The 19158-nt window shown below is 21.7% G+C and overlaps 2 protein-coding genes across 4 annotated transcripts in view; one reads left to right on the top strand and one right to left on the bottom strand.

Annotated features, from left to right (window-relative positions):
• The window catches only part of LOC122855567 (double-stranded RNA-specific editase Adar-like), a 67718-nt gene that overhangs the window by 3599 nt on the left and 44961 nt on the right, over window positions 1–19158 (top strand). The gene's annotated exons all lie outside the window — the stretch shown is intronic.
• LOC122855788 (dopamine receptor 2) overlaps window positions 1402–19158 on the bottom strand; it is a 29194-nt gene continuing 11437 nt past the window's right edge. Inside the window, exons 2-4 of one of the 3 annotated variants that reach the window (XM_044157414.1) lie at window positions 7181–7265; window positions 6009–6047; window positions 1402–1815 (exon numbers count right to left, since the gene is read on the bottom strand). In XM_044157414.1, the coding sequence (XP_044013349.1) occupies window positions 1678–1815; window positions 6009–6047; window positions 7181–7265 (262 nt within the window). In that variant the 3' untranslated portion in view covers window positions 1402–1677. Of the gene's footprint in view, window positions 1816–4836; window positions 5064–6008; window positions 6048–7180; window positions 7266–19158 lie in introns of those variants that run through there. The other 2 variants (XM_044157421.1, XM_044157429.1) reach the window with 2 other exon arrangements.

Raw genomic sequence — 19158 nt, 5'->3', positions numbered from 1 at the left:
TAGGTATATTTATTTGGAATTTTTTTTTTTTTTTTTAAATAAATAAACATCTATTTATGAAAAAGAGCAACATTTTATTAGAGTGAGGAATGAGACACATTATGAAGGTACTTAGTGATTAGACAATAGGTTCATCAGCTTGTACATAAATTACACAGTTGTTTTACAATTTTATTATGACTTATTTTGGAAAACAAAAATATACTCAGTTCAAACCAGTCCTTTCATTCTCACTTTGAAATATCATTATATATTATTATCATTATACATTATAATTTTTTTTTATTTTAATTGATAAATCTCCACAAAATCATTTAAACAGTATATTTACAGATGATTAAAAGTAGAATAAACATTGTCTTTATTATTTTTTTTCATATACAGTAATAGTCAGTAGATTTTTTTTCTCAATCAGTCATTTACACAACTTTATTTATTTATTTTTTTTTTTATCATTAATTACATTCAATAAAATTTTACCACAATGTTTAAGATAAAAATTCATTTTTTTATTATGATTGATTTTTATGTTATACATTATTGATGTAATAATTGTTTAAAAAAATTTATTATAATTTTTTTTTTTTCTTTTTTTTTATTTACAGCCAATTTAAAATTGCTTTATTTATTTTTTTTTATCATTTACATTTATAATTTTTTTTTAAATTCAAACTTTCCTGCATCAGTCGAAAAATTGCTTGGTCAATAATTAAATTAAAAATTATCTAAAAATAATAATTAATAATTGATTTTTTTTATTTTTTTTGTTTAAATTATAAAAATTATATGAATTTTATTTTATTTATTTTTCCTCAGTCAAAGGAAAGTCAGTATTGTCAATTAAATAATTTTTTAAAATACAATATTGTAATAATAATTTTTATTTTTTAAATAAAGAACTGCATGTTTGTTAATATTATTAAATTAACAAATAATACTTCAAACAAACAAAATAGAATTTTGTGTAATTTAATAAAAAAATTAAAAAAACCCACAATAAATTCGAAGGTTGATTTGAATATTAAACACATGTTCTATTTATATTCGTACATTTGGATCTCCAGGGAGCATTGCGATTGTTATTTTGAAAAATCAATATATATATATTTTATATATAGTGTCCCTATTGTAATCAATCGCAGCCGGTACCATATTTATGCATTTACATCACGACCATAAGGTTAAATTGCACAGTTTTTTTTTTATCTATTTATACTTGATGATGATGAAAAGAATGAGATTGTTGAAGAGAAGATAATAAATAATAAATATTTATATATAATTAAATAAATAATTTCATTAAAATCACGTCAAGTTAATATCTATTTTTTTCTCTTTTTTAATTTCATTATTTTCATCATCATCTTCATCTTCATCTTCTTCTTCTTCTTCTTCATCGTCGTCATCGTCATCTTCAATTTCTTCTTCTTCTTCTTCTTCCTCTTCTTCTTCAGGAATTGTTATGTCAATTCGACGTTTCCATTTTTCAAATTGTGCAGCCAGTTCATCATCATCTGGCACAATGAGATTTGGATCAAGTGATATATCATCAAGTACTTCAATTAATTCACTTGAACATTCGGTAGCTATATTACTAGCTACCTTATCCTCTAATCACGAATCACGAAAACGTATTGCACGTTCTCTTCTTGGCCCTGTTTTGGGCCCTGTTTGACGTCACATACCAGTACCACCACCAGTTGGTGTACTTGTCGTTATACTGCTACTATTATATAAACCACCCTCGCTACTTTGGCTTACACTGCTATAACTGACACTACTGGTTTGTCCTCCTGTTCCCATTCCACTCACGTACTGAAATCAAAATTTAAAAAATTTTCTTTTATATTATATTTTTTTTCATCAATATATACAAATATTTATTTTAAATATTTCATTTATAATTATATTTATTTTTTATATAATATTTTTTTTTTTTTCTTCATTAATATTTAATCAACTATTTTGTTAATTAAAAAGGTTATATTTGTAGTGTGCTAATGTGTATTTTTTTTTAATTTTTTTTAAACGTGCATATATAAATTTACAAGTTTTTTATATATTTTTGTGATATAAAATATCTGGATTTGGCAAAGGAAATATAAAGTCACATGCGAATACAAACTAATCGACTAGATTTACACATAAAAAAGTTTTTCTGATATTGAAAGAATGAAAAATTGTAAATTTATTATTATTATTTTCAAAGAAATATAAAATATAATAAAAAAAAAATTTAAGTTTAAGAAAAATACGAGGTAGATATAAAATAAAAAATAAAAATAAGTAGACGATAAAATTATCTGGGCATTTGGTGCACCAACAAATGGAGCGTACAAAGTTCGATACAGGCTTTGAGTTTTCACTATATATGTAATATTTAATCTCCCTTCTTTTACCTCAGTCATTTTTGCCTTTTTTTTTTTTTTTCTGTTAACTGTACACGCGACCCACTTTTGTATACGCAATTTATTTTCTATGACATTTTGCATTTTCACACTGAGTGATAGCAACGTAAAACTACCATCAATTCATCCATGAATTTAACCATGTCTCTCATTCTCTCTTTATCACTTAACTTGTTTTTTTTTTTTAATTTGTTTTTTGAAATTTTATTTATTTATATTTCTTTATAACAAGATAAATTTTATTTTTCCTTTCAATTTTGTAATTAGCTTTAAATGCTTTTATTTGATATACATTTATTCATTTTTTTTTTTTTTTTTTTCACATTAAAAATTACCTGAATTGAATTTCAATGAAATATGATGCACAGTAATTAATTTATTAATGAATATTATTTATATAAAAATTTTCAATATAATATAAATACTTAATTATCGAGAAATTGATAAAACCCATATGGGAAATTGAATATTACGCTTGTGGATTTTCTATTGTGCGTTATTATCAAAGTTAACTAATGAACGAATCATAATTAAACAGAGATAAATATGTTTATTTGAAAATGTGTTAATGATTGATAACGAGTCAATCATTATTTTTTAATTTTTTTTCCTCAATTTAATATTAAAGATATATAAATTTTTTAATTTTAATATAAATTAATCCTCAATTTTTGATAAAGCAATTATTATTTTATTTAAAATTCTTCAATTTATTTTTAACAACTTTTTTTTTCATCTTATATGTATATAAAAAATGTACAAATGTACAAATTTTACTGTATATTACTTTTCTATAAATACTAAATTTTTTTTTTCTTTTTTTTTTTTTTTAATCATGAAACAAAACTATAAAAATAAAATAACAATAAAATACATGTAGCTATAGAAATAATAAATAAGCTTTCTTATCTTTTCATATATATATATTTTTTTATTCTCATATTGTCGAGAAGACATTTACAAAAAATCATACTTTTTATAAAATATATATAGTGAAAAATAAAAACTTTTTTTAAAAAAAAGGAAAAATAAAAGCAAGAATAATATGTACAAAATATATATTTTCATGGGGTGATATAGCCGCAAGAAAATATATGTCTTTTATATACACACAGCAATTCCCCGGAGGCACGATCTTTCTTTAATTCCCTTTTTATATCTTTATATTATTTCATTCGCATCGTCGATTATAAAATGCCAACTGAATAACGCTTAACATTTTCATTATAAAAAAAAAAAACAAATATATGTTACATTTATATATTATTTTTAATTTTTCATATAGTTTCAATATTATTTTTAATAAATTCCCATGTTGATTTTGTTAAAATTCATAATTAAAAAAAATATATATCCATATATGAAACTTTTAAATTATTGTAAGGTAGAAGCTTTTTTTTCCCCCATCGTGATAGATTAAAATTTAGCTTATTTAAAAAATTCAAAAAACATTACGATTATTTAAAAATTCATGTCTCATTATTTATTATTTTCATGAACAACATGTATATATTGTGTTGTTGATAAAGTAAAGCTTACCATGTGAGAGAATAGATAATAATGGTATTAAAAATAGATGAATGTTGTCCACTAGAGTTACCTCATTAAGTGAGTTAGGTTTTTGTCAATGTCATAAATTATATATGTTTATATGGTAAATACAAAGTAAGACATTTTATATAATAACAGATGATTTAGTTGTATAATAATTATTTACACAAGATTTTAATTATCTTCAACTCAAAAATATTTACATCACAGATCAGCTAAAATTAAATCATGATGACAATATGCTTAATTTGTTTTTTTTTTTTTTAAATAATTAATATTGAGGATTTGTAATTTAATAAATTGAAAATTTGATGATGAAAAGTCTTAGGATTATGACACACAATCACAAGACACACAAAAAGATTATATAAATTTGAAAAAGTGCATCATAAAATGAATATTAATTTTTTTTCATCTTCTTTTGTTATCATGCAAATAGTGCAGGTATATATATATTTTTTTTTTTAAATATAATAGAAAGTTGCTTTAATTATATTTTTTTTTTCAATTCTACATGCGAAGGTGTGTGTATTATTAATGTGCGTGACGGTTATTGTGCTTTTTTATTTATATGTGATGTAAATTTTGAAGTGATAATTTTATTTTTTACACTTTCAAAATATTTAAGGGCACATACCAAAATAAGAATCATCAAATGGTTGATTTATCATCCTCCTTCAATCGTACTTATATAATATATAGGTAAATATTTGGATTAGGAATATAATCAACTAAAAATATATACGCATACTCTGTAGGATATCATACATATACAATATAATTTTTTTTTTTCTATTTAAAAGTACATTTAAAAGTTGATATAAGAAAGAAAAAAAAAAAAGGATAATAATATAAAGTTGGGACTAGGAAAACAAAAACTGATGAGGTAGATATTTTTCCTTATTATTATTATTTTTTTTTTTTATTAAAAAGAAAAGGAAGTTTGGACAAAGTGCGACGACACGTGCAGGATAAAAGTGGGCGTAGATTGGTCCGATATATTATCCGAGTTCTTTAAATGTAGGTTTGTTCACAGGAATTTTCACGGCTCCTTCGTACTTGATGAAACGAGCACGTAGAGTAGTACCTCCTCGAGGAGAATCTCTGGAAATAAAAAATACCTCAACCGTCACGCACATATATATATACTTTTTTTTTTTTTATTTTTTTAAATTATTTTCTATTATTATTAATTTATAAAAAAATTATTATCGAAATTTTTCATCATTTTTTTTTATTTGCTTAAAAATAAATAATAATTGATGAATAAAAATTTACGATTATTAAAATTACAATAATTATATTTTATTATTGTTTTCTTTTTATATTTTTTTTTTTTTCCAATAAATATATATAGAGTATTTTCGATTTTTAAAACGTGATTACAGTATGTTATATTTTCCTTTCAACGACCAATTGTGATTAATAAAAAAAAAAAATAAAAAATAATGGATTTACTATTTTCGTTAAGAGTTATAGCAGGATATAACACACAACAGGCCAAGTAGTATTATCGATTTGCGGTTAGACTTTGTAATTACCATGAAATGAAATTTTTCACGCTGGGTGTTTATTAAACCAAGTGTATACTAAAAAAATTTATTGTCAGATTAACTGTCTCGTCATTGTTAGGAGCTTAATACTGTTGACGGAAAAAGAAATTTCACAGGGTAAAATTAAAAATAAGGGTTGACAGGAAGAAAAATAAATTAATGATATAGGTTCAAATAAAATCAAACTATGTAAGGATTTTTACCTTTAAATATTTCAAACTTTTTTAAATATTAATTTTCTTTTTTTTTTTTTTTTTTTTTCGAGGAAACTTTTTGTTAATTTCTGATAATTTGAGGTAAATTAAAAACTATTGATTACCAATATTCAATATATTTTTAAGGATTATCATGCTACTTTCAAACAATATCTAATTAATTATTTAATTAATTAATTATCAACTAAGGCATTCAAATGCCTTTTATTTTAAACTACTCTACTATTTTTTTTTTTTTTAATATACAAATTATTATATTAATAATAAAAGTATCATCATACCAAATACTTTTTTGACTGCTTGCGTCTTATTTTATTTGTCTGTAAATAAAATTATATATTTTATTTGAAATAAATTATCATATAAATATTTTTTCAATAATATATTACATATTTTATTTATCGTAACACTTGAAATTGTTTTTTTTTTTTTTGATATCTGCAGTGTTAGATAAAGAATAAAAATGACAAAGTCAGGATAAGAAAAAAAAATATGAGGTTAACAAGAGTTGAAATAATAATTCTTGACCAAAAAACTTTATAGTATATAGTTATCTCTAAAAAAATATATAACCAGTGACCTACTAAAATTTCACTCAAGAAATCCCTGCAATCATGGTAATTATTTTTTCCCTTTATTATTCCTGCGGTTATTCTCTTTTTTTCGGCTTTCTTGAAACTGTCTTTTATCCATGAAAAAGTTGGAAAGTATATTTATAAAAAAAATAAAAATATTAGCAAGTAAAAAAGTCACTTAAAAGTATAGTTTTTCTTGATTGTTCAGGGTTGAAAAAAAAGAAAATAATATATTAGCTTTGCATGTATATTTTTCAAGACAAATTACTTGATAAAATAATAGCTTTAATATATTTTATATATTTAATTATTAAAAATCAAAGTGAGTTTATTAAAATGAGTAATGATAAATTAAAAAAATAATTGTAAAAAAATCGTTAAGAAGGGTTGTTTTAAAATTGGGGAAAATATTTGAGTGTAACAGGCTGAAAATATAACGAGAAAATATCCAATAGAGCTTTTTCAACCAAACGATCGTATATAAATTTTTTTTTTTTTTTTTAAATAAAACCCTCGGGCTGATGTCCTCTATAAATATCAAGAATTTTATTTTTTATTTTTTATTCATATGGTGAGAGAGTATATACTCCATTGATATCATCACGTTGAAACACCTCAGATAAGTCTGGTACGTTGATGTCCTCTTTCAACCAAATCGACCAATTTTCCTAGATGCGCTTTTGCCTCATGATAACATTATCATCTCATACACTCGATACAAACATATATACACATTTATTTAAAAATATAAAAAAATATTTTTTATCTTTTAAATTTTATATTTTAAATTGATCAATATTTTTAATAATTAAAAAACTTGATTATTTACCTAATCAAATATTTAATTTAATTTTTTTTTTTTTTTTTTCTTTGCTTACCTGACTAGGCTTGCATCTAAATGCAGGCTTATATTTTCTTCTCATTCTTCTTGGACAGCATACGCATAAAATTCTCACAAATGCTCTGAAACAAATAAACAATAATTATTTAATTATTTTACATAAAAAAAAAACACCGGTCAATTTTTTTTTATTAAATATATTAATCATGTTATTTTTTTTTTTGCAGTATATATTTACTGAGAAATATAACAGAGCATTTGATCAGATGCTCTTGAACTATTTATTGTTAATAATAATCATGTTATTATTTACAATTGTTTTTTTTTTTTTTTTCGATTAATATTGACATTGCATCATCGTGATAAAAATAATACTTGACATGCAATGATACTTGTCGCATATTTTTAATGATCAACAATCAAACATGTTAAGCATAAATTATAATGTTCATTTTTTACGTGACCTTATCATATTATAATTTTAGTAAAAATAATATAAAATTGATATTTTTACATTACATGATATCACACAAAGCAATTATCAATTATTTATTTTTCAATATATATTATTTTTTTTTTTTTTTAATTTTATAAAATTAAGAAAAATTATTTACATAATTTTTTTTTTTTGCACTATTATAATAAAATTATAAATGAATAAAGGATTAACAAAAAAAATTAGTAGATGCATATAAATATTGAACGTAAATATATACATTAAACACCATTAAAAGGTTTTTTTTTTTATCCTTGAGCTATTAATCATCGATAACACTAAACAAACAGAGAGCAAAAAAAAAAAAAAAAATTGACTGACTGACTGATAGAGGAAAATGTCTCTTTACAATAATGACCCGGTTTGAGTATTTTAGGTCTATCATATTTTCAGTATCTTTTCATGTCATGCATCAATGTCGATAGTACCATAGTTACCCCTGTTTTAGCCTCCATCTAATTGTTGTTTTCTTTGTTTTTCTTTTTTTTTTTCATTATTATCATTATTAGTATTATAAAAGTTGTCACGAAAGTTTAGTTGCGTTGAACAAGAGGTAGTCATTCAATTTAGTAAAGTTGTGAAGTAAGCATGCAACTAAAAAATATATTATTTAATATTAATATTAATTTATTAATTTTAATAATAACATTAAAATCTATTAATTCAATTGTCATACCAAAATCAAAAATAATACGTCATGAAAATCGAATAAATCGTAAATTAATTGATATTAAAACAAAACTATCAACAAATCAAATGAATAATATAAATACAATATTACCATGTTTTGAAAGTTTTATTAAAATTTATATGAGTCAACAACCAAAAAGAATAACAGTTGTATTTACTAAAAATCATCCAGTGGTTTATGAATATTTAAATTCATTACAAAAAATAAGATCAACATATATATTAACTGAAGATATTAATGTATCTGGTTCACAAAATACATCACTTGATGTTATAATAATATTAAATAATCATAAAGATCTTGAAAATTCAATAATTAAATTTAATGAACTTTGTGGTAGAGAGTGTCGTTATGCTGTATTATTAAATAATATATTTTTAAATAATAATAGTTTTTTAGAAGAATCAAAATTATTAATTGATATATTGTGGTTAAGAAAAACATCAAATGTTGTGATAATAAGTTTAGTTAATAATATTGTTGTTGCTGCTGAAAGTCAATCATTTAAATCAAATATATTACGTACACCAATGAAACCAATAATAATTGGTAAATGTATTAATAATGGTACATGGAAAACAAATAATAAACAATTTTTTTCACCAATGAAATTAAATAATTGTATTGTTAATATTGGATATTTTGATAATGAGCCATATGTACATGAAATAATTGTTAATAATAAAAGTAAAATAATTGGTCTTGAGGGACGTATTATACATGCAATTGCAAAATCACTTAATTTTAAAATTAATACAAAATTAATTGAAACTGGTAATGATACAATAACACAAGATTATATTGAAAATGAATTACAAAATAATAATTCAATTGATCTTATTATTGGTGGAATTATTTGGGAACCAAGTGATTCAATTGATTTTACACAAGCATATGAAATGTTAAAAGTTGTACTATTAATACCAATACAAAATGATATATCATTTCGTGGTTTAATATCACCATTAAATAATAATGTTTGGTATGCAATTATTGGTGTATTATTATTTTCAATAATTATAAAATTTTTATTATTTAATAAAATGAAATTTTTAGAAATATTTGCTATTATTATTGGTACTGCATGGAATAAACAACCAAAAATATTATCATATAGAATAAAATTTATATCATGGATTATATTTGGTTATATACTTAGTCAATTTTATTTAGCATCATTAGCTGGTAGATTAATGGCACCAAGTGATTTTAAAATTGATACAATGGAAGATCTTGTTAATTCAAATTTAAAAATTGGTGGTTTAAAAAGTCAAAAAAAATTATTTCAAAATTTTGATGGTATATTTAATGAAATTAAAGCAACTGATGATTTACGTATTATTTTAAATCGTTTTATAATATTTAATTATGATAATTATAAAAAAAAATTACAAGATTTAAATTATGGTAAAAATAATACATTGGCTCTTGTTGCAATGCTTAATGCATCATCAATAAATACAACATTTAATAATAAATATGTTCATAAAATGCGTGAAGAATTAACAAGTTATCCAATTGGATTTCCAACATGGAGAGGATTACCTTATTTATTACAAATTGAACGTAAACTTGAGGGACTTATACAAGGTGGTATTATATCTTATATGGGACAACAATCCTCACCAAAACATCATTACAGTCAAGCTAACGATGAAGAAGAAGATTACATTGAAAATAATTATATTAGATTACATGATCTTGCTCCGGGTTTTTTACTTCTTATCTTTGGTTGTGCTGCTGGTTTTATTTGTTTAATTATTGAATTTATTATTTATAAATTAAATAATAAAAAAATATATCGTAATATTAAAATAAGAAAATATAAAAAAAGACTTATGACAATTTAAATGAAAAAAAAATATATTATATTTAAATAAAATATCGTATATCTTTTTGGGCAAGAAAAAAAAAATAAAAATTAAAAGCAGTTTTTATACGCCCAGTTTGGCATTAGTAAATTTTATTTACGTATTTATTTATACAACGAAAATAAAAAAAAAAAAGGGGAAATTGTGTAATAAAATATTTTCTAGTTTAAGGATATTTAGTGGTTTCCACGAGACAAGGATTAATTAAACTTTATACTTTGCTAATATGGTCATATTGTTATAAAAGCTTTCTGAATGACAATCCACAAATTATTCTGTACGCATATACACATATATATAAAGGCTTATCTTGTACCTTAAAAATTCGTTAAAATTGTAATCTACTGACCTCACTATATCTCTTGTGAGCTTTCAATGGATAAACTTGAATAGTAAAATTTTATTTTTATTTTCAATATCAAAATAGTCTATTATTAATTATAATGCCTCAATGATTCTAGGTCATATTATAAATTTTCTCGGTCACGTTGTAATAATAGCAGTCACCAATAGCGTAAGATTGACGTTTAAATAAATGTTAATCGATAAAAATACATAGATTTTTTCTTTTTTTAAATATATATATATATATATATTATTAATAATTAATTTTAAAGCTTATATATAATATATAATAGAGCTTGATGATGAGAAAATGACTGGATGAAATATAATTTTCAATTTTCATTTTTTTTTTCTATTTACTCTTTTTTATATTAGTTTTATTCACAACTTGTCGAATAGTCAACTCAAGGACATGTAACAAATTAGCTCATGGTCCATACGGGGACGAAAAATAAAAAAAAATAAAAAAATAAAAAGGTCAGACTGACAATGAGGCCATAGAAATAAGATGTTACGACAAATGAAATTTTTGGAGCTGTAATTTTTTTTTTTTTATTTTTGCAACCTGGCTAAATGCCAGGTTATGGTTTTTACCACAAACATGACCTAATTTTTTATTTTGTTTAATTTTCAACTGGCTATCGATTACTGAAGTTTTAATTTTCTTTTATTTTTAAACATATTTTTTTTTTTTTTTTAACGTAAATAATTAACGCACGGAATTTTAACTAGGTAATAGTTTTTCGTTTTTTTTTTTTTTTTACCTAAATTACTTTTCTTTTTTTTTTTTATTCTAATTATTTTTTTATTTCTATTATACACATATACATAACACTCTCTTTTATACCAGTAATATAAAACAAAATCATAACAATAATATAGAAAAAAAAAATCGGGAATATAAAATGTGGCATTAAAAAAAAAAAACGAAAAAAAAATTAATTTACGTAAATGGCATCATATATTTAAAAAAAAAAAAAAAACCATATATAGTTTTAAATATATGAAGATAAAAATTTTTTTCTTCTAAAAACAATTTCGTAATAACACACGTTCCATGTGCTGGACATTTCGATATGAGAGAAAAAATTTTATATTTATATAAATTTTTTAAAACTATGCTGATACATCAAAATAATTAATTATTTATGAAAAATATCTCTCTTTTTTTTTTTTTTTACATTTATTTTATTTATATTTGGATATAAATATATAAACTATTTTCGGATATTGTAGAACAAATTTATTTGTTGGATATAAATTTCGAAAGTTTTGGTGTTTGAGTGACAAAGTAAACTTGAAGTTGCAAGTGTGAAAATAGAGAAAAAAAAATTGTTGCGACAGCTATAAAATAAAAAGAAAAACATTCATGAAGAAAAAATTTTTCTTCGGTAGATAATAAGTTGTTGAAAAAAATTTAAAGGGATATAAGTTTTCACTAAAATTGAAATAAAAAAAAATGAAATATTTTTTGCTTTTTCCATTTAATAATAATAATAATAATAATTTCAAGCTTGTATATGTGTATTTTTAAAATAATAATATATTTTTCTTTATTTATTTATTTTTATTATTATTTTCTTATAAGCAAAAAATACAGCTACGAGTTGGGTAGCTAAATTTGTCGGATAAATGTAATCCCAAACAGACGAGAATTAGCTTTTAATTTTATTTTCTTTACGTCTTGTTATGTCATTAATTCAGTTGGTCTGTTTCAAACACAAATACATTGTAATGGGCGTAGTCGAGTTTATTTTGCCACTGGTTTATTCATTTATTTTTTTCCTGATAAGATAATAAAATTAAAAACTATTATCAAAATAAATAAAAAATATATAATTACAAGTTGAATATTTTTTATTCTGGAATATTCAAGTATATTAAAAACCATCAAAACAAAAAAGCAGAAATGAAAATATAAACCTATTTTTTTCTTTTTCATTCAACCTTCATTTAATTTTCATTAGAATTCAGCAAAATTTCACTAGCTCATCCGAAAATAAATGTATTTTTTTTTTACTGCTTTGTTGTTTAATAAAATAAGTCTACATGCTGTTGGTTAAAAAGAAAAAAAATATATCCTTCACAAACAATTTAAATATATATTTATTAAAAATGATTTCCATATCCAATGTATATCTAAATTAAAAATATATTAATTTCATAATAATTTACTTATTTAAATTTATTTTTATCATCGACATCGTAAATTTATGTATTTTTTTTTTGTTCACACTTTGGTTTTTTATTGTAAAAAAAAAATATATTCTTTGATGACAAGCCCGTATTTACCACAAAGAAATAAACTGTAAAGTGTCGTGTTATTATAAAACTTTATTTAAAAATTAAATTTACTATCACAGTTGAATTAAATAAAAAAGTATTATTACTCATTTTACTAAGATAAAGTTTTTACTCTTTTGTATAATTTAATTATCATTGTATTATTATTGTGTTATATATAAATTTTTTTTAATTTCTTAAATTTATATTTAACTGTTTATTCATAAAGTTTTTTAAATAAATTTATTAGACTGTTGAATAAAATAATGTAAATATCTTGGTTCATTTGTAATGATTCAGTGTAATTTTATGACAAAATTTTCAACGTCAGAATTTAGATTAAAATTGTCAGTATATAACTATTTTCATATATTAATTTTGCATACCAGGATCAAATTTTTTTTATCTTATTTTCTATTCACATTTTTCTATCAGGATAAAGTACTGTTATTTTTATTTTTTCATTGTTATTATATTTTTGATATTATGAATATTTAAAAACATTTTCTTTGAGACATTCTTTAGAGAATATATAAAAATAGTATTACATGAACAAAATTTAATTTCGATATCAAAATTTCATCTGTTCAATTAATATATATGAAAAAGAAATTTAAAAAAAAAATTTAAAAACAACTTTTGGTATTTAAATATTAAATACTTATACATGAAAAAAAAACTGCAGTGAATATTACTGTGGCTGACTTTATTTAAGTTTATGTAATAAATATATAAGAAAGGTTAAAGCTTAATAATTTCCCTGTAGGTAATTTTAGTGTTTTTTTTTTCATCATTTTTTATATGTCAGAGCTTTTCATGTTAAATTATAAAATGATTAAAAAATAAAAACTCTTTTATGCATATGAAAAATGTAAAATAACGTTTTTTTTTTTTTTTTTATTAAGTTAAAATACTGAAGAATAGTTTGCATGGTTTGGATGTCAATTGATCCATAGTTTTTGTATTAATAAAAAAAACTCTGTAATATCTTACGACGAACAAAATCGACTAGAGCATTTAGATGTTATTTTTTTTTAATTTTTTTTTATCATAAGCATTTCAAGTATGAGCTTATTTTTGCACTTTTTTTTCTCGAGTTATGATTGAAGCATTCTTGCATAAGCTTTAAAAACCAATTTTATCTCAATTTCCCCATCGGGCTATATCTCTTAAAATATTATGAGAAGCCAAAAAAAATATAAAAAGCTGAAAAAATATTCCCAAGTCAATTCTCAACTTATTTGCTTTTATTTACAACAAGAATAAAAACAAAATATAGATATAAAAATAAACCTTCAATTTTGAATTATATTCTTGATTATTTATTTACACTGAATTTGCAATGAAAAAAATAAAAAATTTCTTGTTTCATTTCAAGTTTAGATTTAGTTTTTTTTTTTTTATTTTTCATGCAAATTTTATTGTTGAATATTAATACTTATTACCAAATATACATACGTATGACAATATACAGACAACTTTAAAATTTATTACCATCAAAAGTTATATATGGTATACATATAATATAAAAGTTTGTTTTGTGTGAATGTATATATACGAAACAAGTAAGCTAGACTATTGTTTAAAATTATACATTGGCAGATTGTTTAAACAATAGATACAAAAACCACATGTGATTATTATGTACAAAATAATACCAGTATCAACAACAACAATTGTATTTTAGTATTATTTCTATTTGTTATTCATTTATATATTAAACTTTCTTCAAGTTTTTGGATAAATACAAAAAGAATTAGACTGAGTTTATTTTCTATTGAATCTACAGTATATATTTAATAATAGATAAATAAAATATACGTATATATGATAAATTGTATTTTGTAAACAATTCAAATTTAAACGATGCATTAAATTTAAATTGTTTACAAAATATGCATCGATGCATTAAATTACACCAATCACCAACATGCAATTTGTTTGTTTTTTATATTTTATACGTATATACAAGTGGAAAAACCTACGTTTGGTCAGACAGTCACGAGATAGTATTTACACACTTTATTATACCATTAACAGTAAATTGAATAATTTTGAAAAAAAAAAAAAAAAAGTACTTAAAAGAGTATTTATTTTTTCAGTTTTATTTTAAATAAAAATAAATTGAAAAAAAAAATTTAATTTAAATAATAAAAAAAAGGATAATTAAGTTTAATAGGAAAAATTTTATTTACAATAATTTTTTGGTAAATATTTAATTACTATTATGTAAATTGTAATTATAATGAAAAATTTATAATAGAGTTTAATTAAAAAATTATGGAAAATTTTTATTTATTAATTAAAGAATTATACTTTTTAATTATTTTATTTTTTTAAATTGACTAGTTGAATAGTTGTAACTATGTCGTTATTTATTTATTTTTTAAATGGTACTATATATATAGTACATTAAGCTGACAATTTTTCAAGTAAAGCCCACCAAACCACTCACGTCACTTTATTCTTTAACCCCTCATACTTTTTCTCTATATAGTTTTCTCGAACCTCTGGCCCTTTTTCTTCACATCCACATGAAAATGAAAACACACACACGAATAGAAAAAAAAAATCATCCATTTTTCTTTGCCATTTTTTTTTTTATTTTTTTTTCAAGTTGTTTTTATTTTTCATATATGTATTTTTTTATTTTTCGTCAAGTCGACTTTCTTTATCGGAATTTTCTCAACTCTATAGCTTCACTATCTGTGTGAATTTTATGCGCAAACTGTAATACTTGAAGCTTTTTTTTATACAGTATATAGTTTGTCACTTTATTTATTTATTTTTCAGAAAATTTTTCAGTCAAGTTGAATGAAATTTACAAAAAAAAAAAAAAAAGGAAAAATACATTCTAAACATTTTTTTTTTTTTATAAAAAATAGTTTATAATTTTTTATTGTCCAATTAGTTTTCATACAATTTGTACAATTTAATTTTCAGAAACCACAAATAAACTGCTACTAAATTTCTCTTCAATTTCATTACTAATTTTTTTTATTTTTTCATTCGAGATTTTAGCATGAATGAAATATAATAAATTCATTAATTCAGATAATAATAATGTTCACAAAAGTTATTCAAGTAATAATTTATTAAAAATAAAAATTATTAATTTAATTTATTAGCTTTTTTTTTTATATTATTTTTATATTTTTTTTTTTCGGCAATGATATATAATGTCAATATATGTAAACAGATGGATATACCATCTACTTTGTCAAATGATGTTGAATAAAATAAAATATGTATCTTGTCAGATCATTGTACATATTTATCAGTATATATATGAAGAAATTGAGTTGACAGTTTTATACGAAAATTTCAACGATGCAATAGAAGATTCTCCGGGGAATGCAAACGTGTTTTATTTTTTTTTATTTTTTTGCATATATACCTTCGAGTATGAGATGTGTATCAACTGCTCTTATGCCAGTATTTCAGTGACAAACGACATTCAATGTGTGCATTCTTTATGTATTATATATTCACTGATCCTTGCTGAGTGTATTTGAATTTTTTATTTAAAAAAAAATAAGTCAAGTATTGATATAGAGAAATTGTTGGACCTACATATTGTTTGCATTGTTGATGATAAATCCATCGAAATAAATCATGGAAATTTGTCACATATAGACACCAATCTATTTATCCATCAGGAATATTTGCTAAATCAATTTTATACATTGATAATTTATAATTTTTTACTTTGTAAATTTTTTATTTAATTTAAAAAATTTTTTTTGCAAATTGAGTTACTTGCATATGGAAAAATAAAAAAAATTTCTATATATCTCTCCTTTTGGTTGATCAAGTGACACGCTTCTGTCACATTTGTGTGAATATTTTTAAAAATAATCCATCAAAAAGTTGGTATATAAGTACAGTGCAATGTATAAAATAAAAATTTTTTTTATTATTTCTTTTCGAAAAATGAGTTTTTCAAATATTCATGATGCAATTTTTTCATCTGTAAGTTTGTTAAATTTTTTTTATCTTATAGTAGAAAAAAATATTTTGTGCATTATAATCTTGTTGAACAAAACAAAAAAAAGAAAGGATTCACATCTTTATTTTTATGCAGAGTATTTAATATTATAATTATTTTATTTTTTTTTTCATTGACGTCAGTGCAAAAAAAAAAAAAAAAAAAACTCTGACGTCATGAAAAATCAGAGTTTGTTGGCGAGATACCACCATCGCCCACGTGTATATCAGGTCATTGCGTTATCCATTGCGCACATTGTCTATGAGCTTATATATTTATCATGTTGATAAGAATTTTAAAAATTTTTCAATATGAATTGTGAATATATATTCATCATATATAATATTTTATACTAATTAAATTAAACAAATCAAAAAAGAAATAATATTTTCATGCTTTTAGTTTAGATGTTATCAGTTAATTAAAAAATAAAATCTATGAAAAAAATATTGCACAAAAAAAATTACTTTATCGATTATTTTAACTTTTAGAAAATTGAAATTTGTTTTTATGTATAATTAATTACTTTTTAAAGTAATTTTTCATTTTTTTTTTCGCGTATTGACTGTCAAACAATTTTGATTGGTAAAACTCATTAGTTACATGCTGTTAAATTTAAATTACCATCAAAAACAAAAAGAAAAAAAAAAAATACATAAACAAAGATACAGGTCGTAAAGTTTTGTACTTTGACTTGAATTTAATTTTTAGTTGTAATTAAATGCTAATTTTTTTATCTCTATATACAACAACATACTCGTCCAATGTATTTTATAAAATCCTAGATTTTCTTTTAAAACTAACTATAAAAATTTTTCTTGTGGTTTAACTAAAAATATTCTAATTTAAAGTTATTTACTTTGTTTAAATAAAATGATTACATTAAAACATCATTGAACTTTATTTAAATACAATTACACTCTATTTGAATAATAATTTTAAATTAAACAATGACAACTATTGAAAGAAGTTGTTTATTATTTTATTTATTTATTTATTTTTTTTTTTAAACCAACTTTCTTAAATGTAAATTTTGTTTATCCAAAGCATAATAAAAAAAGTGTAATTGTATATAATAATTATTGTCATTGAAGAATGATATATCTTTTAAAAATTTATTTCAATAAAAAATAATATCATTTTACTGTAATAATAATTTTATTTTTATTCTTCAATATATTATTTTCAAAAAAAAAAAAAGCAAAGAATTTATATTAACCATCATAAAATAAAAATGAGTTAATATTGAAATAGTGAAATTGAACAAACCAGAGATTAAGTGGGATAAAGATTTATCAACTGAAAGCTTTCCAGAAGATACGCTACGTAAAACGATTGTCTTTGACTTGAAAGAGAATAAGATAAAGCCTGATTTATATATCAACTAACCCATTCCAAGACTTTTAAGTCAAAATTAAACTATAACAATCTTAATACATATATATTTTATTTAATTAAATATAAATAAAATAGTTTAATTTATATTTTTCTATATATTATTATTGATTTATTAAATGTCGAATAATATTTAGGTCGATAGTTAAATTGGTTATCTCATTGATGAGAATTAAATCTCAAATTTGTATATATATGATTGAATGCACAGTGAGAAATTGGATGTGGCTTTAATTTCCAAAAGCCACAAATGAACCGCTACTAAATCTACCTATTTAACTGAACTAATGACGTCAAATGTGTGTCAAATTTCCCATCAAATTTCATTATATATATTATTATTGTTTACAAAGTTTTTCCTTTTTTTTTTCATCATTATTATAATAATTAAAATAAAAGGTAGAAAAAGTTTTTAAATGATGTAGAGTTTAATGTATGTTCACATATCACCAAGGTAGAATTGTGGTGAAGCAGTAATAATGGTTGTAGTCGTTAGAAAGACTGAAGAGAAGCCAAAGGCAAGTGAAGTGATGTAGAGAAACTAGTAAAACGTAGCTTCCAGAATTTATGACTTTTTACTGAATATATATATAGGATGTAGGATTTGCAGTGGCGATTTTGCAATGGACGTCAAGAGTTTAGGTTTATAATAAAAAAAAATAAAATAAAAAAAAAGGATACAGAGATTTTACGTTTTTGGATCTGTGCACCACTTTAGACAGCAATTTTACAGACTTTGTGGCGCCAATCTCTCTCGAGACATTTGTAACTACATCGACTCACATCTTGTTTTTTTTTTTCCTTTATTTTTGCTGCATTTCTTTTTTTTATTTTTTTTTTTTTGTTATACATAACTTTGTCAAGGATATATTACTTCGATATTGACCTGTCAATTTTTTATTTTTTATTTTTATAATTTACTTGTTTCTGAGCTTTTTTTTTTTTT

This window comes from Aphidius gifuensis, linkage group LG1 (genome assembly GCF_014905175.1).
Source record: "Aphidius gifuensis isolate YNYX2018 linkage group LG1, ASM1490517v1, whole genome shotgun sequence".
NCBI lineage: Eukaryota > Metazoa > Arthropoda > Insecta > Hymenoptera > Braconidae > Aphidius > Aphidius gifuensis.
The sequence above is the reverse complement of the archived record's forward strand: the minus strand, read 5'-3'. Positions and strand labels throughout refer to the sequence as shown.